The sequence below is a fragment of the Galleria mellonella genome, unplaced genomic scaffold (assembly GCF_026898425.1).
Source record: "Galleria mellonella isolate WM207_F2 unplaced genomic scaffold, CSIRO_AGI_GalMel_v1 utg64, whole genome shotgun sequence".
NCBI lineage: Eukaryota > Metazoa > Arthropoda > Insecta > Lepidoptera > Pyralidae > Galleria > Galleria mellonella.
Window position 1 is genome coordinate 5,957,696 of NW_026442133.1, and position 24,791 is coordinate 5,982,486.

General features: G+C 30.6%; 1 protein-coding gene across 1 annotated transcript in view; it reads left to right on the top strand.

Annotated features, from left to right (window-relative positions):
• LOC113512638 (uncharacterized) overlaps window positions 1-24,791 on the top strand; it is a 114,172-nt gene that overhangs the window by 18,364 nt on the left and 71,017 nt on the right. Inside the window, exons 2-3 of the mRNA XM_052900267.1 lie at window positions 4,488-6,934; window positions 7,373-7,509. Coding sequence (XP_052756227.1) covers window positions 4,488-6,934; window positions 7,373-7,509 — 2,584 coding nt within the window. The remainder of the gene's footprint in view (window positions 1-4,487; window positions 6,935-7,372; window positions 7,510-24,791) is intronic.

Consider the following 24,791-nt stretch of genomic DNA (forward strand, 5'->3'; position numbering starts at 1 on the left):
GTCGGTATATACTGGCATAATTCACTGGTACCCTACCAGTGAATGATGATAGATCAAGATCAAGGCAAGTCAGTTAGTCCCTCTTGATGAATTCAAGAGTTAAGCATAATGGTTTCCCTGGGGGAACTGCGTGTAGATCGACCTGATAGAGTATATTGCTAGCAATGGTCGTTAGACCCCATTATTAATAATCCCTTTCTCCTCAATTACTACGTGTTAAGTTACATTAAGTAAAAGCAGTTAATCAGATTTATGTTTATACATTTTCGTTACCTCACACAAAAGAAGAAACAAAATATCTGACAGTTTGGCCTAATTTTAACTGATGTACATCGAAATTTTTTTAACCAATTTCAAAATACAGGACGAAGTTTTCAATTCGGTTTTTATGTTTACTTTAAATTATCCTCATAATTCGATTTGAAAATTCTGTTTTATTCAAAAGTATTTAGATTGGTTCCAAAGAAATTTCATGAAAATCGGTTCAGTACTTTGGTTTTTAAATCAAAATAACTGGTTTTGTCATGATTGAAGTCGTTATTTACTTTTTTGTAGAACAAAATCTATTTGTACTCAACTTGGAATAGTAAACATTATTAAAAATGTTTATTTATTTTGTTAAAATGTGATGTCGAAGTTGGAATTTACGTATTTATTAGATAAACAAACGTATATATATATTAATATATATACCCATTAGCTGAGTAGATCCCGGCATAAAATAGGCCATCTCCTTTCTTTCCCGTGAGTATCGTAAGAGGCGACTAAGGGAGCTTATGATGGAGGGATAGGCAATATCCTCCCTATTAGAATATTACAAAAACCCTAACTGCGGTTGCCAACCCGCTTACTAAGCGTGGCAACTACTGGCAAAACCTCCTTTATACGGAAGGCTATATTCAAGATAAGAACAAAGGATACTTTATATTCAGATTCACAGAGGCGAAGCCACAGTATCTCGTGTTAGTTATTAATTATTATCCGTTTCAACTATGAAATTATAATAACAATGTACATAATATCTATTCTTAAATTTGTAAGTAATTATTTAAGATTTTTCAAATAGCCATAGACAAGTTTTAAAATTTATAGGATAGATACTAAATAGTTACCTATTTGTGTGAAATTTGTGACGGCCACATTTCATGTTACATGTTGTTTTTCACTTTACTATGAAAAAAAAACCCTTCATGGTTTCATCGGTACAAATTCCACGGTCTTGTGATCGATTTACCTAATATACAAGCTTTAGGCGACGATTTAAGTACGAAAAGTAAAAACATATTTAGATAATGTCTTATCAATCTCGAATATGTACATCAAGCGGAAAAATTCGCGAGTTATAGTTTAAAATTTGATTTGAAAATTGTGTTAATGATATCTATGTATGTGTTGAAAATTGTGATAATGTACTTCTACCTTTAACATGTCATATAACCTTGGTTAGGTTATAAGTACTTATGTCGACTACGACGTGTAGTCTGCATCTCCATGTCATATCTTATCAGTCACATCCAAAACCGGTATTTTTTGGCTCTGTCGTCGTTGCCGTGGTTATAAATTGCATGCGCTACTCACGCACGTCAAGAAATTGATGCTTATGTATTTTAAAAAATATTCTTTATTTTGATATTTGCTTATAACCCAATAAAACAAATGTTTAATTTCATAGTTACTCATTTACTGACCATGAATATTGGACTGTTTCCTTTCGTCACTATTTGTAATGTGTTTAACATAATGATTACGCATGACTATTTCGTCGATTGGACTATCATCATCATTCTATCAGCTTTTTACTTTCCACTGCTGAACATAAGCCTCTCCTTAGGGGGTTCTGGCAGTATTGTCACGCTTGGCAGGCGGATTGGCAACCGCGGTTAGGATTTGAAGATGTTTTAAGAGGGACGCTGCTGCCCATTACTCGTCCTTCCTTAGTTGCCTCTTACGACACTCACGGGAAAGGAATTGTTAGTATATTCTATGCTGGGACCACACGATTGGACTATAGAATTAACTAATACCTATTGCCTTGACAATATACACCCTAAAGTTGGTAAATCAGAATCGTGACTGAGATCTGCATGTAAGCAGATACTTTCATTATAAATTACTTGATCTCAATACAGATATCACTTTGTATTGATTTATATGTGTATTAATATTATAAGAGTAGTATAATACTCAGTTATTATAAAATTATAATATATAATATGTTATTTTAGAAATTCACATGACATCGAAAATATATTACTGAAATAAATTTACTATTTATTCATTACTTTTTTGTACCATACATGTAGTCAGTTATAAGTACAATGATAATTGTCCTAATGATATGTGTGATAACAAGTAAAAACACTTGTAGATGTAGGTACTACTTCCATAGTTTTCAAGTATCCTTATTTATAAAGATGAATTTCAAATTCTTTCAAGTGCCAACAGCCTCCAGCATCACTAATTTGAATATATTAATGATAAGTAATTATGTATTCTAAGGTAAGTAGTTTAGGTACTGTATGGAAATTTAACAATATCATAAGCATCCGAATAGTGTGATAGTGGAGCCAATTACATAGGTTCAAGGGTTTTGATAAGAATGATGTTTACAATTCTAGATAAGATTTATGATAAAACTGTAACGTAAAAAACTAAAAATTTTGCTATCGTGTACCCATAATAAAGTTGCATAAAAAAGTTTACCTATTAGAAATTTATAAATTATGTAATTATATAAGGTTTTATAACTATAAATTAACGGTAATATTTAGAAATATTTTACAGATTTTAAATAACATTATAACTAACTTTAGTGTCATTTTTTTTAAATCTACAAAACTAAGAAGTAATGTGTCCGCAAGGTCGAAACCGCACTATTACTACTGGTACTAGATAGAGCTAGGTAATTTTTATTAAATATTAAGATATTTTGACTATTAAAAGTCCTTATACATTGCGTATTGGAATTTAAAAGAGTTTACAATCATATTAGGATTGCTTTGCACTATGCTCTAAGTATAGTAGGTTTTTCGCTAAGCACGTAAATTAAGAACTAAACTATTAATTTTATTTTTATAGATTTTACAAAGCATATCCTATTAAGATTCGTGTAAGATGGACTTTTTAATTCCTGCACACCAACCCACCTGAAATATCGTAAAAACTATTATACTCATATTAAAAGAAATTCGACGAAATAAAATTATGTAAGATGACTTCTTTCTTTTTACCAGTTAAGATGAAATAGAGAAATTTAAATTAGAAGGGTTGAAACGGGTCGAAAATGTTAAAAATCGCCCTATTTTATTTATAGTTTATTTAATTTAAATAGACTATGATATTTGTGGATGAAATGATAAATTAACAGAGGAAATCTAAAAGTATTTACTAATTTGCGTTTTGTATTGCGACTGTAAATAATGCAGAGGTTTCAACGGAATCAGTCTTAAAAGTATCGGTTGCGTCTCAGTCGGGACAACAATTCTCTCTGTAGACAACATTTCCTATTATCGTTTATAATCGTGACTTTGCGCTCTGATTGATATCTATCTTGCCGAGTGTACGTTGTATCCTCTTCGAAAATTAAATTCTAGTTTCTAGTTGGTGTGACTATATTATTGATTGTTGATATTAGATGTTGTGTTGTTTCCTTTTTTTCATGTACATATATGTGATTGTACTAACAGACATAACTCGAAAAAAGACAAAATACACACTTGCAACTCCTCTGATGTATTACGCATAAACTTTATGGTTTGATTGTTTTTATGCGTATTGAATGCTACTGTTCTTAACTAATTCTACTGTTCTTATAGAATCAAGTGCTACTGCGTTAGAAGTAGAGTGATGTATTGAAATATAATTAATGATATAAATTAGAAAAATAAATATAAAAGCGTCTTTTAACATGGGGGTTTGTTTAAATTAGGTTCCTATATTTATAGTAGATATCTAAGATATTTAAGAATCTAAACAACATATCTATGTACTTACTACTAATATTTAACATACTTACTATTTAAATGGTTTAAAATTCTTCCTAATAAATGTTTCGATTGTGGCCCATTGTACAGTTATCGATTAGGTAAATTGATTTCAATTTTATTGAAATCAATTCACCTCAATGGATTTAGCTTAATGAAAGAGACGTTATAAAAAAATTATTATTCTTGACATTTTATTGCACAAAATGCACGTTCGTTTTGAGCAATAAAAATTCATGAGCTGTATATATGAAGTACCTATACAATGTAATTTATACAACTGTACAAATGCATTGAAATCACCATGCGTAACCGTGCTGTGAACCGTGATGAGCAACTGGCGGGCACATTGAGTTATAATGTAGTAGCAAGCAGTAGTCGGACACGTGCTCAAAAGTGTGTACTGTTATACATAAGAAATTTAAATATTTTAATGAGATAATGTATGTTATAAAACGTTTTTGTAATTTATAATATAGTAATCTTATTTATATTTAATTTCAGATCCCCGTGGAAAAAAGTGGCAGACTAAGATCATTAGAACTACGAGGGATTTATTCCAGTAATCATTCCAAAATAAAAAGTTTAGACTCTTTGGATACAGTTGAAGTTAAAAAGACATCACAAGAAAAATCTCAAAATGTTAACGAACATTCAAAAACAGAATTAAAGGAACATATCTTTTCTAAAAGCTATGCGTCTTTAATACCAAAAATGAGTTTAAATTTAGAAAAGGTAGTGGAACAAAATCCTAGGATTTTGGATTTACGCGAGAAATTAAATGCGATAACGAAGAAACAAGACAGAAATGTTGATAAAAAGACTAAAGGACTGATAAATGACATTACTCAACAACTAGTTGATGATAAAGATCAGGATGAATCGGGACCTTACAGTCTTTTGTTTGATCTTAAGGCTGATCCTTCTACGTCACGCGAGGAAAAAGGTGATGTAAATGTGTGGAACAGAAAAACAGAAAGTAATGATATAAAAACTGTTGACACTTCTGATAAAAATTCAGACAGACTGCCAAATGTTTTGAACTTTGATGATAAACCAATGAGAGAATTTGAATATTCATGTGAAAATGAAATCAATTATCCAGTTAAAAAGTTATTTAATACACATTCGAGGTCTGATCTATGTTTACAATTAAAATCACATATTCATTCACGAACTTTTGAATCTAATTTAAGTCCAAATGACAATTCCTTAAGTAGAACCAATGAAGAGAATTCACTAGACGATAGTTTAGGCATATTAACTCCAGATCAGATGGACGACATTTGTTACTTGGAAAATGCATTTTCTCCTACAGTGGAAGGTCTTCCAATATTTTGTGGTACTAATGATTCTAATAAATTATCACCAGATAACGGGGACACTCCTTCAACCGATAAGACTGAAAGTAATTCGGCAGCTTCTACTATACAAAATGATGGATTTGATAATATAGATAATGATAATAAAAAGTGTATATTTGGAAGTTCACGTGCTCCAATTGTAAGTTTAGAAACAATAACAAACGAAGAAACTAACTTCTTAACATCTTACAATAATTCAACTCAAAATTTATGCGAGCAAACTTTTGATACTATATCTGGAGGTTCTTTGCTAGAATCCTCAGTTTCTAATTATGAACAAGAAGCGCATTTAGAAAGTGATCCAAATGATATATCTAAGGATGATATTGTTCCAAATTTGGTTGATGAAGAATTCATGCCTTCAATTCATAGCAGCATTTTAGAACCTATTAGTTCTATAGCGGAAAATACGATTAATTTAGAAATACCACTTAATTCCAAGCATGGGAATAACACAGTAGTTAACAGAATTGATCAAACACCTTCACCTGAAGATTTACCATTGGATAGTTCAGACCTTCATGGTGAAATAAGTACATACTCTCAGTTTTCCGCCTCCACTTTGCATGATTCTCAAACATATTCTGACAGTAAAAATGATTATCCTAAATCTATGGAGACATCGAAAGTATCAAATAGTTTTATTACAAGTATTACTAGCATAACGAGTTTAGATGGTTATCAAGGTGATGGTGAAATGTCAAGGCCAGTTAGTAGGGGAGCTGACCATTCTATAGAACAACGAGAAGATGTTATAGAAATGGATTGGCAAAATGTACCCGTTACTAGAAGAGCAGATCCTATGACAGATTCAGATTTTTTCACAGAAAGCGATGCCGATGGCTTAGATGATCACATGCAAAGAGGTGACCGCCGAGCTCAAGTTATAGATGGAGCGCTTTACGGAGGAAAGAATGGCAATGGAAATCCTCCTTTACTAGTAAATAGAAATGACGATTCATGTATGGAATCGAGTGGAGTCTATACAGACTTTGAAAATCATAGAGCTTCTCCTGTTTTCCTAAACGTAATCGATGATATGTCACCAGAAGGTTCCACCCCATCGACTAGATCGGAATGTAGTCAAAAAAATGCCAGTACTGGAAATATTCATGCATATTTTGCGCCACTAGAAGATACATTGGAAGAACAAAAATCTGTTTTAGCACACGTCGTCATTGAAGATGATACTTCGAAAAATGTAAGTAAAAGAAATTCTTTAAATAGCGAAAAAGATGTAAGAACAAGTGAAAAAAATAAAGAAGAAAAAAGGAGTTTTACTTTGAAGAAATATAAAATGCCTAAACGTGATGTGCCAAGTAAATTGAAGACGATGTTAGCAAACAGAAAAACAGATGCTGATGTTAGTGTACAAAGTAGTCCAAAAGCAGTGAAAAAGATGGATAGACGAGAGATATTATCTAAAAAAAATTCATTAGATATTAAGAATGATTACAAAACGAAGTCATATAAAGACATAAAGTCTAAAGTGGACTGCACTTTTTCATTACAACGATCACAGACAGCATGCAGTGTTACTAGAATGTTAAGTTCAAAGTCTACAAATACTAATCCGAAGCCGAAGAGGTAAGTTAATTTTTTGTATAAAGTATACATATGTATATACATTTTTATAGCTTATACTTGCAATGTTTGATGATTTTGGAAATTATAAATTACTACATTTAATTTGAGAGAGAGCGAGAGAGAAAGAGAACTGTCAATAGCAGTTCAAAGATTTCATTTTCTATTACTGTATTGTATTGTACATAACATATACACAATAAGAATATTAAATATTTTACCTTACACAAATATGTAATCAAGTTTAATTCTTTAAATTAATATGTAGGATCATAAGGGATAAAAATTAATATGATTTAACCAGATTATTTCTAAGCTATATTTATATTTTTGTTAAAAGTATGTCAATTGTTTCCATAAATGGTGAGATGATACTATGATTATTTTATTTAAAATATATAACAAGTTATTATGTACATTGAAGAGTTGTATTGTTTACAGCCGTCACATGCGTATGCGCATGGAGATTGGCTCCGCGAACGGCAGTGGCAAAAGCAGTCTGCATAGTTCCCAGAGCGACATTAGTGCCACCAGTACACCACTCGGGAAACATTCCACTAGCCGCTTCCCCCTATTACGTAAGTAATTAATTCTATATTGTTTGGTATTTAACATATATATATTTATTTATTTTACTGTATTATTTTCATATACATATTACTTGCATACATGGAATAATCCTTTAAACAGAAGACATGATAAATTACTAACCATGGAAATTAGTTACAATAAGTTACGTCAGTAATTTAAATTCTATACATTTAATATGTATCACAATTATCAGACATTGAATGAACCTACGTTAGTTACCGATATGTTCTTTATGTTTGTATATATATCTTTATCTTTTATATTAAGTAAATTGATCATGTGGCCATGCGGTTTATAAATTTTAATAGGTATTTCGTGATTTTGATTATGATCTTTGTAGAAAGTTGTTCAGTTTCCATCAGTAAACATCAACTTAGTATACTTATTACGACCTGTAGGTAAAATTTATTTTTTTACTATGTACAGTTTAATATTGCAATTAGTTAAAAACAACTATCTAAAACGTAATATTTATTAATAAACTATAAAATTACAGCTATTATCCATAACAGGCAAAGTACTAATTAAAGCTAATAGCGTCTCGCCTTATACTAAATACGTTTTTTATAAATTAAGTATTTTTTGGTTGTAATGTTATTGATTAGGATAGTTTTTTTTTAATGAGTTGAACTAGAATAATCCCGCCTGCGCTATTGATATACGTTGTCGGAGTACCAGTGAGTGATGATAGATAAGAATGAAGTCAGATCAAATGGCCCATCGTGTCAAATTCAATGAGAATTCGACCAGACAGGATACATTCCCAGCAATGAGGACTAACTTTCCCATTACTAACTATATCTTCCCCTGATTTTGTTATTCTTGGACAGCGTGGTAATCATAACAACTGTAATGTTTATTTATTTTTCTCTATAAGATAAATCACATTTTTTATATTAAATTAAGAATTTATTAGGTAAACGGCTGCTGCCTATAGGGTTTGGTCTGTTCTGGTTATTGCAACCGATTTACTTTAGTGATTTGTTTTAATTATATACTATATATTTTAAATTTTATGATCTGATGCTGCTTAGTAGTTTGTATTCACACAAATTTATTATTTATATAGTAAAACTTTTTGAAAAAAAGCAACAGCTGAGTTTCTTGCCCGTTCTTCTTGGGAGAAATTGTGTTCCCAATGGGCTGTAATAAAGAAATGATTATTCAAAATTGCTTAAATCTGAGTTTACTTGGATAAAAATATTTCTTTCTTTCTTTCTTTATAAAACAAATTTTAATTATGTAATAAATAAAATAATAAGGTGTAATTTTTCCTAAACCATTCGTGTTGCTGGCCCTAAGTAGCTTTGTATAATTATGTGTCTATGTGTCTTTTTGAAGGATAAGATGTGATTGTGAAATGATGGGACTTAGGGTAACAAGACATATCGCCTAATATTTAACTCGGGAATGGAACCGTAGGTGACGATTATCACATTTATACAATACATAGCTTCTATAATAGTCATATGTGATTAGTGTAACGAATACTAAACATAAGATTTTTATTGGCTTTAGTTTTTAAAGATTATCAATATATATTAGTTTTTAAAGCAGAATGATTTGATACGATATTGTGCATGTAGTTGTTTAAAGTTTCTACGTCATTATCATTATAGTCTATTGAAATTATATTTAACTAGGTGTTTAGTAAAAGTATTTTATATACCTATCAATAATCATATTGACTGAGAGAACATTATTTATACAATACTTCTGCACATAAGGTAAATTAAAATTAGATCAAAGGTATGGAACAATTCAAGATGATAGCTTTATAATGTCCTTTCTTTATAAAGTTATCTGCTTGGGTATCACTTTCCTATTCGTGTTTCTGCTATTAAGTAAATGTGTTTGCATGGTTAAAAGGACGGGATATCGCAATGAAATTAGATGGGGGAAGTATGCAGGATATCATGGGTGATACAGTATAGTCTGTTGTGTTCATGGTGCTGTTCATGTCTATAGGTGACGGTTACCATTTTCCATCAGGCAGGTCGTTAATTTGTTTGCCATTTTAAATATATAAGTAAACAAAAATATAAATATAATGTATGTACATTTAATTTTAATAACTACTTTAAATACAAAAAAACAAGCCTCTTACCATAACCTAAATAAAATATACTATTCATTATCATAATCACATCAGCTTTAACTGTCCACTGCTGAACATAGGCCACCCCCATTTGGAAGGTCTTGCCAGTCTGGCAACTGCAGTTAGACTTTGGCAAAGGTTTAAGAGCTCCTACCCATTCCTCGACCATTAAGTTTCCTTGGTCGTCTCTTACGACACCCACGGTAAATGAATTGGTAGTCTATTCTATATCGGAATCACACAGCAAAATATGCTAATATGTATAATTAGACAATCAAAATATAGTTGGAACACTTGAAGATTAAATTGCATCTTAGGAATTTTGATAAACGCCTGGACGTTCGTATATAGCAATATAACATGTTCGTTACATCTATGTGAAGTTTTGTTTCTTGTTGTAGGCAGTTGCACTAAGAAGTAAAAAATATTGTATTTATAATATATGAACTGAAAAATAAAAAAAACAAAACTATTTTATTAATTAAGTATTATATAAGATATTTATTTATTAAATTTTAATACACCTAGAAAGTGTAAATAGCGGTCAGGCCTAACACTGTCATATATTATTTATATAATTTAATGTTAACATTTATTATTTTTTGACAGAAATGAATACATATATTTAAGCTAGGTAGTATAAAAACTTCTCTGAAGAAACATTGTGACACACCAAATGGACCACTATTTGATGGTATTTTTATTTGATTCTTCACTTTCTTTTTATCACTTTGTTTAGAGATGTACTAATTAGCTGTAATCATTCTATATTAAACATCTTAATTTAATGCATTATTGAAAAGAAGTATTACGTATTATATTGTGTCAAATAAATATACATGGCAGAATATAACGCCATGCGTCTTTGCTAAAATTAATAGCGTAGGCGCTTTATTAGTTATACTCGTAGTATAAGGTGTTTATTCGGGTAGGCAAACTTCAGATAAATAAATTTAAAATCGATCTTCTCTTTTACGTTTGAACATATATTTACCTAGATAGTATTTTATACGTAAGTATTTAATCGCATTTCCAACTTGGTATATTATGTTTACCTAAATAGGCACATCTTAAGTAATCTTGAAGAACACAACTTCATACAAAATACACGGTTTATGGCAAATTATGTATACACCTACCTTTCTGAGAAAACAAACATACTCCAAGTGCAATCATTAAGGTACCTGCATACTTGTGTGTATTCGCTGCACTTGGCATTCCCACGGTGACTACTGAGCCCTCCCTACGCACCTAATTAAAAATCAGCTGTGCTATGACAGTACAAATCGATGCGGAAGGTCAAGTCAACAGCGAGTGGCACGGGGAGCAAGTGAGGACCGCATGGTAACTGGCATTTCCTCTCGATTGGGTTCAGTTTGCCAGTAAGCGGTGAGACGCGAACCGGCGCGCGCCGCCGGTCTGTCGCGGTTGTGACGTCAACGTGCAGCGCGAAAAATCAATGGATCACCCACTCTCGCTAAGGTTAACCGCATACCGCATTTTCTCGAAGAAAATGTGTCGTATGCCAGTGAAGTGTTGACGATCCCGTTTATGGAATAATGATCAATGATAATAAGAAGCCGATAAAACACAACAAGTCACGTGAACGGTTAACTTTCATGTATAGTTTTATGTGGTGTCATAATTTTAATAAATTCACCTTAAACACAGTTAACATTCGTATAAGATATTTTAGGTTATTGTAGACAGTATTGTAGAATATAAGTAGATATTTGTGCACATGAGGTCGAACCAAATTCTTGACGTCATTGCATAGGTATGGTGAGAACACCGTTATTATTTTCGATTAATAAATCTCGCTTTTTTTAAGTGTGTAAATTATTAAAATGGATGTATATCTTATTTAGACATATTTTTTCTGCTTATCTACAAGCAGAAAAAATATATGTACTTAGATTAAAATTCATTAATAGTCCTTCAATTTATGTCAACTGCTTGCCGGCTGACTGAACAATCGTGTTGGTTCTACAAGATGTTATTTTAAAAGTAAACAATCGTGCATTGTTAACACTACCTAGATTCTTGTCATGGTTTCACATTTAAAAATGAAGTATTGTTAGGTGTCTTTTATTTGTATATTCTTATATCCCGTGGTGATAATATTATCCTTGAAAGCAATCAATTATTAGGTATATAAGACAGTGGTTTTATTTGATTTGCAATGAATAATATAAAAAGTTTGGAATATATTTCTAAAATAGGTAATATAATAATTCCTTATTGACGAATTTATAGTTGAATTAGGTACAATGAATATATATCTATCAATACATATTCCATGCCATTGCCATCAGGCAACGTTAGCGATTTCAGTTGGAAATTAACGAGTCGAGTAAGTTAATAGGCTAGTCACGAAATCTTTTTTATTTTAGTGAACGAAAAACTTGATTGCTTACTTTTAAGTTAGGTACCTATCTATTATACATTATAGCGATTACAATTAATTGAACAGATAATATTTCTTTCTATTATTTTTGTAAATAAAGTAATTTATATCCACCTAAGTAATTAAAGAGATTCAAAGACAAGTTCAAGTTAAGTATGTAATTGTAAGTACTTAATTCGTAATCATATCATGAACTACAGCATTGTTAGGTTGAAAGACTCATTAGAAATCGATTATTTAATATTGAAAGTTACATAAATCAATGTAATACATTTCTTGATATAAAAAATAATAGACCAAATAGAAAGTTTACTAGCGCATGTTCGGCTTACATGCAATCAGATATACCTATATCAAGTATATAAGTGTTTGGGTCTAGTCTAATAAGAACTGAATTTAATGCGCTGTCGTGACACGTAGTTTTTACAATTTATTAGCGGTAGATAACTTCAAAATGCAAGCAATGTATAGCTACGTTTAAATAGTCTTATTGACGATATATGAATGGCGATAGTTGTTACGAATAGAAATAAATCGCTCTATGGTTACCTTTCACCGTGACTTTGCTTACACGCAAGAAGTAAATGTTCAATTCTTCAAATCTCGTTAATTGATAAAAACATACCATTTTCGATTCGAAAGCATATCATTGAGAGAGTTTTGGTGTTTGTGCTCTTTGAAATGTACTCGTATCTATATACTGGTATTAAAATAATATTATTATGTTATTTTCTCTCTATTAAAATTTAATTTCTTTTTTACAGTAATATGTAACCAAAAATTCTAAAGATATACGAGTATAAGATTTACCTAATTGGCCTTTATTTTTATTCAGATAATGTATTTATTATTTCATTCGACATTACATGTATCAATTGTATTATGTTTTCGAAAAATATAGATTAAGTGCTTATAAATTTGTTTTGTGTTACATCACACACTTTAATATTTATTTTCTTAATGTAACTGCAAATATCTAGGTAAATAATGATGAATCGAGATTTTGAAGAACTGGTTATAGCGAAACTAATTCAACACATTTCATCACAAGGTTTCCGTTCTTTCTTCTTATCGTGTCGAGGATATCTTTTCATGCAAAATACCGTTTGGTTCTTAGAAAAACGCCATTTGCAGTAGTTACTTGTACGTAGACTTTTGGCTTATAATCATTGTGAAAGGACTAGTTTAATGCTTCGATGTGCCAATTTATCCCGCCCAATGTTTGTTTTGATGCCGTTGATGGTATTAGTGAACGTTCTAACTGCACTTTTGTTGTTTTTATAATATAACTAAAGAAAAGTACTAAGTAGTTTTATTGTCATTATATGTAAGGCCAAAAGTAAATGCCTTTGCTTCTGTCGAATGCCTTTTGAAAACTCTTTCTTGACCCATGCTATGGATGGGTTTTCTAAGTTAGGCGAATTCTAAGTTTTTTTTTTTTTTTTTTTTTGTTGGTATTATAGTTTCTAAGATAATTTCAAGTGAAGGGTGATAGATGAGATTGGTTAGAAAAAATATTTTCCATCATGGAATTAACCATGATCTTTCCAGGGGGAAAGAGATGGTATAGCTAGCGTAGTCTCCAATAATAAATATCTAATATGTGCTGTAACAATTTAACGTAGATTGTAATATGTAATAATATCATATGATTCTCCTTTTTTTTTTTTTTGCCTCATTTAGTTAAATCTCTCAGTTAGTTGAATGGAAACAACACTAAATATCGTGTGCGATACGTACGGGTGAAATCCGCTGGAAGCTGATGCAGTGTAACGGGTTATTCTCGTCGACGGATTTGTTGACGAGCCGAGTATCGTTGACCCCGGCGCCGAAGGCGAAACTGACTGTAGTGCAAACTAGACGAATAAGCGCTGATAATACAAACATCACTTTTTTAAAGATTGCACATTTTAACAACAAAAACATAAATAAAATGCGTATCTTTCCATTTTACTAAACTTCTTGAATAACCAAAACATATTGATTTAGTAGATTGTATTTAATATGCTATTAAAATAATATAGATGTAGGTAGGGTTTTTATCATATATTATATTCATATTTTATTTTTTTTTAGAACTATTTAGTAATTTTTATGCAAATAATCATCAGTTTTAGTGATACAAACGACTATGAAAGACGTCATGAGTACCTACTTCAAGTGTCTATTTGAAGATTACAAGGTTATCTAACTGAAATATACGATACAATATATATCAACTTCGATAATATCAAGAATTGACAGGTGTCATTTATTAGAAAACTTGTTGCATATGTTTTTAAATCTGTACTTAATTGTTTGCAACACAAATGTATATTCTATCGAGGCGTGATCGATGTAGATTAAGTGCTAAAGTCTAGAATGACTAGGTAAATAAAGACTAATTTAATTAATTAGTCTATCAAATTCCAAATAATATTTGATTTATAGCGAATCTGGAAATTTAATTCACCACCCATTTTAATAAAATTTAATCTATTTTCTACTTTTCAAGATATTTTAAAAGATACTGAAAAGTCTTCTGTCTTGTAGTAATTAAATAAAATAAATCTTATTAACTAAATTATAAAATTTTGTTACTAAAATACACACACTTGCGCGAAAATAACATACACTAGCAATCTTATTATATATATATATATATATTGTTTTATATTTTAATTACTACATCTTTTTGAAATTGTTCGAAACATTTTTTATTTTTTAATGTAGCTTTAGAAAATAATTACAGTCTAGTGTTTTGATTTACGAGTAATGTACATTACTTTGAGTTAACTCTTTTACAGTTTCGAGTCCGAGTTAACTCATAGTGAGATTAAAAATAAGCTATTTAACGATTTTTATTATTTCCTATAGGGGTATTGATATAATAGGTATAGAATAAAACTGGCATGTTATTTAATTCAAGTTAAAAAAAGAAAAAAGTCAATGACGTATTATAACAAATAAAATACAAAACATAGTTGGTTATAATTTAGTTCTAAAATTAATCTCTAGTATTTTGAAATGAGAGATAATTTACAAGATCGGACTAAAACGTGATGCTGTTTGCAGCATTAAGCTTCATTAATCATTATTCTCAAATTTTATCTTATTTTAATTACTGATTCATTCAAATTGCAAATACTAAAAGAAATGATCCCTTTTATGGTTGTGGCCGTATGATCTTAGCATAGAACGGGCCACGTTTCTTTCCCGTGGGTGTTCAAGTGTCTTAGAAGAGGGTGAGAAATATTTGTTTTAAAAGATCTCTAAACTAAATGCGGTTATCTCAAAGTTGTTTATAGTTGCCATAAACGAGTTAGGAACCGCAGTTGGGCTTTTGGTGATATATATATATTAAAGATTTTTTTTTTATGGACTACAAAATTTGTAGCATATGAGATATGAATCTAAACTGTTTTAAATTCAGATTTTGTCATTTGTAATACGAAATACGAAGGGAAACTTGTCGGGGACGACATCGCATGAAAGGCATTATTAGATTAAATCTCGGAAGGCAGGAATATTTATACATGTAAATTATTGGGATAATATTTTATAGTAAATTATATTATGACTTCATAAAATATTCTTTTTTCTGCCAAATAAATGGATGGTTATTTTAATTATAACCATAAAAGGAAAGTTGGCCAAATTGTTTTTATTACATAACATTTTGAATAGAATAGATAGAATTATAATGCATTTAGGATTAATAGCTTAAGAGTAGTATCGTTAATGACTGTCTAGGACCGATAGAATAGTGATATGAATATTTTGTTAGAATGGGAATGAAAGATAAAATAGAAAAATAAAAATTGCTAATTGCCAGTCATATGTTTTATAAATTTGTAATGACTGTCATATTTCTTGCAAATTACGTTTAGTTCAGACAGACACACTACGAGACAACGCACTTATTAGATAAGGACTGTTGATGTTGATGTGGACTTGCAAAGTATGCGGTTGCGGCAAATTTGATTCAACGTAATAAATTTACATTAATATTCTGTAAGTTAAATTGAGATCTCTGCACGTACATTTTTTTCCAGTCTTCTAAGCATTTTGTGTTAAATACTATTTTTATAATCATGGTAAATACTGTACAGATTTAGTTCACTGCGTCCTTAGCTGTCTTCAATTCCATTTTATAACCTGTTTTGCGATAGCCAGTTCGAGCTTGCTATTTGTGCAGTAGTCGACATTTATGAGTAGCGTATTTAACAAATAGGTATAATTTAAATAAGATCTTTTTAATGTTTTGTATTATAAATTTATTACTGTACTGGAATTCCTATGACGATGTTGAATTAATGAGTTATTATATTATTTAGTACTGCGAATAAAATCATATATTTTGAATGAAAATTTGTAATTTTAGCAGTTGTTAGTATTTAAAAACATTAAATACCTATTTAACACTCATATGGCTAACTAATCCAAATTTTATTTCGCGTCCAAATATCTAGTTACTAAGAGCATAGTCAGAACAAGTTCTTTAATGTAACTTATAAATATAAATAAATTACATAATAATAGTAACATACAACCAACAAAATTACTATATTGGGAAACTTGTGAGGAACACATTTGTACTAGGTTTTCTATTTCGAATAACTTTTATTTCTTCTGAAGCTAATCTTATAATAATCTTTGAATTTTTATGTATGTACAAATGACTTTCATTTGTTTGCTTGTTTCTGGTCTCTTGGAGCTTCAAAATCTTAACCAATAATCTTGAAATATAGCATTTACGTAGTTTTTCTCGTATAGAAGCACGTAAGTTACTTTTTATACCGGTTAATCAATACGACCTCTACCCGGTCAGGAGGATAAAATTGTCGGCACAGCCAAAAAGTTATTTCTAATATTAATATTACACGTGCACATGAAGTAATTTTTTTTAAATAATTATATATGATGTATGCATGTAGGTAATATATGATGTATGATGGGTATTTACAATTTGGTAAGTTTGATATTTAGTTATATTTCGGCGGCATTAGGTATATACTAAATTCCGTAAGCTCAACGATCTGAATTGGATCTTGGTTTCTGATACGGTATTATACCATTTTGCTCTATGTTGTGCCAATCGGCAATATCGAGGTCATGCAGGTCTTTGAGCGTTTCGTTCTTTCAACGGTAATTGGTCGACAAACTAGTTTGTCCACCGGATTGACGTTAGTTTTATTACCACACGATACCTTCTGTGTATTCCGTACTTAAAGCCAATAAATGTTAGACCTTTGGACTTATCACTACTTATAGTCAACTCTCTTCTATTTTTATAAATGTAGTTGGATCTGCTAAGTGTATATCAAGATTTTTAGATTACATTTAAAATTAATAGCGTTAGTATGACCTGTCGTATTACCTACATTAAACCAGGCCAGGTAGTTGACATTCGAAAAATCGTTTTATTGTAAGTTCTATTCAAAGAATGAAATTGTTCCCATTTTATATTACTTAATGTCGAATTTCACATAACTTGAAGCGGTATAAAGACCTTGTCTGACCCACATGTACGGCACCGTGGCCCAAATGCTCACATGACATTGCCTTAAAACTGTATTATCATTAGTTTAAAATGAATTGTAGGTAGAATCACAGAATACTGCTAGTATCAGAGTGCATTAGATTTCGCCTACGTGAACAACCTACGTTCATGTACTTGAACCTTAGTCCAAATATGCTGACTGCATCTAGAAGGAATGAAAAATTATCAATTATCAATTAGTTTATTGAAACAAGAATTTTTAACTTGATGATTTTAAAATACTAAAGCATTTGTAATAATATTCGAAAATTAAAATTATTTAGATATGGAAATTATGTTTATAAATCAGGCACATTTATATAACAAAAATTGTTATATTTTCTCTTTCTTTATTAAGAAGAATGAAAAAGAAGGAAGATTAAAGTTCTAATATTAGATATTATTAAATATATGTTAATATTCCCATCTCATTCATATCTCCATCATTAAGCAATAACAAATTTTAAAAACTATAGAGTTTATAATAAGGGAGTTAATTAATGTATGTAAGTACTCGGTATGTTACTATATTGTACAAAATGAACAGAATTATATGAGTTTAGCAGTAATAGTTATGTATTAACAAAGGGAGAATTTGTACAAAAGTCGTTTGCTTAGGCAATTCTGTCTCATTCGTGTTTCTACCGTGAAGTAGTTATGTTTGCATATCTGTTTCGTTTTGAAGGGTGGGATATGGCAGTAAATTTACAGGGTACATAGAAATAATACCTGAGTCCACAGGAATGGCAACGCATGGGGGTTTTTTTAATTGATGGTAATGGAACGGTAACCCCGCCTGCGCTATCGGTATAAACTGGTGGGGCTCCAGTGAGGGATGATAGGTGACGATGAAGCAGGTCAGTTAGCCCTCGTGACAAATTCACTAATGAATCAATCACGATAGTTGCCAGAGGGAACCGCGAGGAGGTCGACCTGATAGGGTACATTGCTAGTAATAGGATTGCTAATCCCCATTACAAACAATCCTTCCCCCCGTATGGGGGGTATCATGGCCGAAAACAGTATACTCTGTTATGTATATGGTACTACTCATGTCTATAGGCGACGGTTACCACTTTCTATCAGCCGTCAGCTTTGTTTGCCATTCTAAGTTACATAAAAAAATAGGATTTTAATTAAAATAATGCTATTTGTTTACAGTACGTACCTACTTACTTTTCGTGCATTAAGTATTTAAAAATATAAGCAAATGATTTATTGTGTTAACATTCTGGGTTTTCTGTTCAATACGAAAAGATTTATGTATATCAGAAGGCCGATTTAAACTATTTTCGTAAAATTAGTACAACTTTGAGCATATTTTAACTTTTTGTACTATTAAACTCACAATAACCTACATATTTATATACCTTCGATTGATGAGTTCGATAAGTTTTGAGGGCATTAAATTTGGGTTAGAGTACATTAATACCTAAATATTATGTACACAATTGTAATTCTAGTTTCCTCAAAATAAGGTGAAATTGTGGTATAGTATATTAAGGATAACCTATGTTACTGTAATTATATAGGTATATCCTATACCTATATACATATATATATTATATCTATACACGCAACATTTCTTTTATCAAGGGATATTTTTTATTATTTTTTTGGGAAGACAAAAAGTCCTTTTCGTATATATTATTTCTATAAATTTTTTTACTAGCTTTGACTTTGTTTAAAAATTATGCATTATTGGAATAAAACGTATTATTAAACTCCTTATGCAACCTAGGTCAATATTTAGGAAGGTGTACAAATTTTATTTTAGTATAGAAATATATACCATATGACTTATAACCACTATCAGTCAATGTTTGCTACTAAGTTTGATGGTTAACGTTAATAGATTATAATTACATGACCTGAACAAATCCGCACATTATTTCACAACAAACAACTTCGAGTAACAACACACATCCACACGTCTTTAAAAACTAATGGTCTGAGCATGGAATAGTAATATTCTTATTACATTAACTGTAAATCTGTAATTTGTATCCTTTTGCCTTTGCTCAGAAAGATTCGTTGCTAATATAAATATATTTACGACTCTATTCTACATAGAGACTGTCACATGACGATTAGTTGCAGTAATTTTTTTTTACAAAAAGTAATCGTAAATAATAACATAAAATTTTGTTTTAACAATAATTTTAGCCCTAAAATTTAAATATGGAATTCGTTTCTAGTGGGCTCGTCAATCGTTCAATCACAGACTTAAAAAAAATCTTATTGCTATGATCATGTAGGTTTCGATTTTTAGTTTTTAAATTTAAATCTGCCAAGACTATTATACATGTATTATGATTTATGTTACTAGTGTGCCAACTCTAAGTAAGTACAAGAAAAAGTATTTTCCAATCCATTATACTAGATAATTACCTATATTCTTCAGATACAAAAACTAACCGTTTTAACGGAGACCGCTTACCGTTTGAGTTCTAAGTAAAGTTTCCCGTCAATTGTTTGATGCTGAGTTCGGTTAGCCTCCCATGAGCTATTTTGTTATTTCTACTCGTACAAACAGTTGCAGTCAGCACCGCTTCTACGAAACGTCATTTATCGTTATATCCGATGAATGTGCACAGCACACTATAAGTTTGTTACTTAGTAACGGTCTGGGTACTTAGTAAATTCTTAGTAAATCACGCCATAATTAGCTTTTGAAATAACTAGATAACTAATAATTTAACATTTAGTTTTAAGTGAAATCTTTATAGTTGTACATTGCCAATTCACGTAAATCAGTTTAAGCTTTACAGCAAATTTATAGTTTCTAATATTTTTGCACAATACTCTTGCCATCTGATTGATTAACGCTGTAAGAAATATTGGGATATTATTTCGTATAATGCTAGCCAATATTGCACTTTACACTATTTGATTTTATAACATTATTATACTCGTAAGATTTAGTTTTAAGAACTTTAGATTTTATACCATTATATTAAATTAAATACATTTTTATGAATATGGTATATTATACCATATTCATAAAAATGAGTTTAATTATTTCCTTTTTATCACTTTACAGAGCTTGTTTTGTTAATTAGAAAATGCCCACTTTATGGATTATATTCAAAAATGTATTTTTTTTAACAAATACATGTGCACCTACATAAGTTAATATGTAATGTTACGTATGTAAGTATAGCTCTTATAAAAGTAAATATAAGTAACAATGAATAATGCCTAGCGTGCACTATTATCTTCAGGTCTTGAAAGTGTGACGACTACCTTTTTGTGGTTTGGTGACCGCAACAAACCGGTCTCGGTGCAAGATAGTTACAGGTGATTCCAATAAGGAACAGGTTTGTGTATTGTTGAAAATTTACCTCTTTGTATACATTTATATTGGCTGTCGTTTTCGTTCACCAGAATGGACCGATATTATTTGTCTGAGTAAGGACTACTTTTACTTAACAAGGAAACTTGAGTTATGGCGTAATTCAGAACGTTTGTAAAGAAATAATGATCTTTGAAAGCTGTCCAGTCTCTTTGCTATTGAGGTTATAAGCTTATTGCTATCAACCTTCAATTATTTTATCAATATCTCTAAAACTCTGGTATATTATTGTTTAAGAAATAAAATCGAACTGAAATAGAATAGACTAAATTACTAATTGTAATTTATGTCTAATACCCTGCACTTAGTTATTACCTGTATTAGATAGTATGCCCAATATAAGCATAAATATTAAAATATTTATATTTGAATCTTGCTTTTATTATGTCGCGTCTTTAATGAGTTGAAACCATTATAAATGCTTTGAAAGTAATTACCCAATATTAATTTTACATGACTAAACCTCTTGCGTTCTGTGTTCGAGTACACTTTTCTTTAAGTTATATAGATAAATACAACTTCTAAGATTGCTTCTAGTTTGTACGTGACAAATTTATTGAAATTTGTTCCTTATACATAAGACGATAAGAGGTTGTTCAGGTACTTACAATAAATGTAAATGGTCCGTTTCGTAATTATCTCGTCACGTTTTTACTTTATGTTCGAAGGTGAAATTATCCGTAGTTTTTGCGCTAGAATTTAATTACTGTGTAACACACCTATTAGCATTTTACTGTCAGCTGTCGCCGCACGCTGATCAAACTTAAGATAGCATAAAACAAAAGAAATTTATCCACCTTTCTATTCTGTTGATCAGCGTCAATTATTTATTATTCATAATTTTAACTACCTATGATTTGTATTAGCTTGCTAATACAAATCATAGGTAGCATTTTATTAAATGCAAGTAATTAAGCATAAAATTAAATATTAGTAAATATATAAAAAATATATATTTAAAATTTATTGCGAGGAGGGACACATCAAACTATTCAAAATTTAGCTATTACGTTAATAAGTCACTTGCAGTAGAAAAAGCATTTTTAGTTGAAATGGGAAAGATATACTAAATCTACTTTTATAACAATAAATATGGAGACATATTTCTTTTCATTTTTGGCTATTGACATCCCTCCTTTTATATTCTGTTCGGTGTTCGGAGTAGCCGTTCTGTTTTGTGTAATACATATATAATTCAACATTTCGAATTTCGCGGTTTATTTTTTTTATGTTTTTTGTTTTAACTTTAAATTAAGCTTTTAATATACTTTTGACCCAAATGACCTACATTTGGGTCAAAATTATTATTACAATTATTATATAAACACGTCTACATATAGAAGCGGAGTTAGAAGGCAGGCCGTCTGCCGGCCAGTGCATTGTGGTCCTGTTCGTTGCTGCATGGGTACAACGAGCCCACGTATAAGTAAAAGGAACGTGTTGCGACTTAATGATTAAGTTACGTGACTTTAATCACCAATATACTTTCGATCGTTTGTATTTTATGCTATACGGGGTGTGTAGCGACGAATAGGTAGACGAGATACTATTATAAGTATTTCCAATGGACTTAAAAAAAAAAACGTTCTCAATTCGGTTGTATTTTTTACCTCAGAACTGTCATTTGTAAACCTATTTTGATAATTATTTTTTTAACTTAAAAGATATGCTTTTAGATTATTATAGTAATTTTTTTAAAATAAGTTCGATAGTTTAATTTTTAAATCATTATAACTGGCTTTGCCACGATTGAAGTCTGTTTTTTTTCTAATCTATTTGTATTATAAAACTATTATTATATCTATTATAGTAAATAATAAATTAAACACAAAAATATCCTCACGACTATAATTATAATTATAGTATCAATAAATTATAACATCAATATTTATTGATAGTCAAGGATTACAGTCAAGTACAATAACTTGGTTATCCTTACTGATATTATAAATGTCTTAACAACTTAACGTGGACGAAGTCGCGGATGAAAGCTAGTGATAAATATAACTGTTTAAAAAGTGCATTTATAAATTATATTAAGTGTGTCGTAAGTACGACTACGAGAACGTGTTGAAAGAACGGTCGAGGGATGGGTGGCAGCGACCTTCTTAATACATCATCAAACTAACTGCGTTTGCCCACCCGTCTACCAAACGTGGTAATTATTGGCAAAACCCCCCAATGGCAAGTACTAGGAAGAAATGGCCCCCAGTTCCCGATTTCACAGATGGCTTGGGACCGTTCCTTACTAGAAATCCGGTAGTTTATCGAGGATATGTTCAGCAATAGACAGAGAATGGATAATATGACGATGATGATTAAAAATAACGTGGGTGTTATAACTACACAATGAGCAAATTTTCGAATTTATTATTTAATAGACAAGATACTTAGTCATAAAAGTGTTTTTTCAACACCTACTCATAGAACATTTCTACAACTTTAATGTATAATGTCTAATTAAACGTGGGTGGTGATATCACCTTTTGCACCATAGCCAAATCCTTACTAATATTATAAATGTGAACGTGACTTTGTTTATTTGTTTATTAACTCTTGGCGCTTTAACGGCTAGTAAAAGTAATCGTTATAAAATTTAATATACACATCATGTCCATTTGGGATTAAGAGGGATATCAGGATCTTTTTATGTAGGTAAATCAATATCTTGGCAACGTGAATATATACGTGTAATATAATTTATTTATTCTTTATTGTACACAAAAAATTACAACATATATTATATATAAAATAAAGATGTACAACAGGCGAGCTTAACTCTGTAAGAGTTCTCTTCCAGCAAACCCTGAGTGGAAAGGAGCATTAATTACTAACAGGCAGTATGCGTACAATAATAGAAGGAAACATTATAGATGTTTCTATTGAAAATAAATAAATATGTTGACATATATAAGTAACTTATACAATTAAAATCAAAATACATACATATCTGTATACAATAATACATATACATATATAAACAAATGTAATGGTTCAGTAAAAGATATTAATTAATTTATCATAACTGGATTCCGATCCGAGGTATAATCATCCAATTTCATATACTCACACGAACCTCTACTTCTATGTACGAGATGTATTGGAAGTAACGGAGTTGTTCAGTTGCCGGATGCTAATCTGTGTTCGTGTCCTCACGTTGTGAGCTGTGATTTAATCTCACTTACAATATGTACATACTTATGTGTTGGGTGCGAGCTAAGGTCATCACTATGTATGCACGGCTAGTCTCCTGTGACTATCTACAAATCTGAATATTGTCGATGAACAACATTATAAAATGACCACCGAAGACGTATACTCGTATTTATATTAAATATTATTAATTTTGTATAGGTATAATGATTATTATATGTTTTAACAAATACATTTATTACCAGAGGGAGACTTTGTATAAAAGTCGTTTGCTTGAGTACCTCTGTCCCATTCGTGTTTCAACCATAAAGCAGTTGTGTTTGCATGGCTGTATTTCGGTTTGAAGAATGGGATATGGCGTGAATTTACAGGGTACAGAGAAATATCACCTGAGTCCTCAGGAATAGCGTATGGGGGGTATCATGGGCGAAACAGTATACTCTACGACTATCTAGCGACGGTTTTTACTTTCTATCAGGTGGGCCGTCAGTTTGTTTGCCATCCTAAGTTGTATAAAAAAAAATCGTTTGTTACCATGGAACTTTAATAACTCAACCAAACTACATAAAATTTGGCATACACGTAGTATTTCAGACAGATTGGCTGCTTTAACGTTGGTCACGCGAATAAAGTGTCAGAAACAACTAGTTTTCTAGATTGTAACTACGAGTATATATGTAAAAAAAGAAACTAAATAAATAATCTATGCACAACCGAAACTGCTTGATCTAGAAA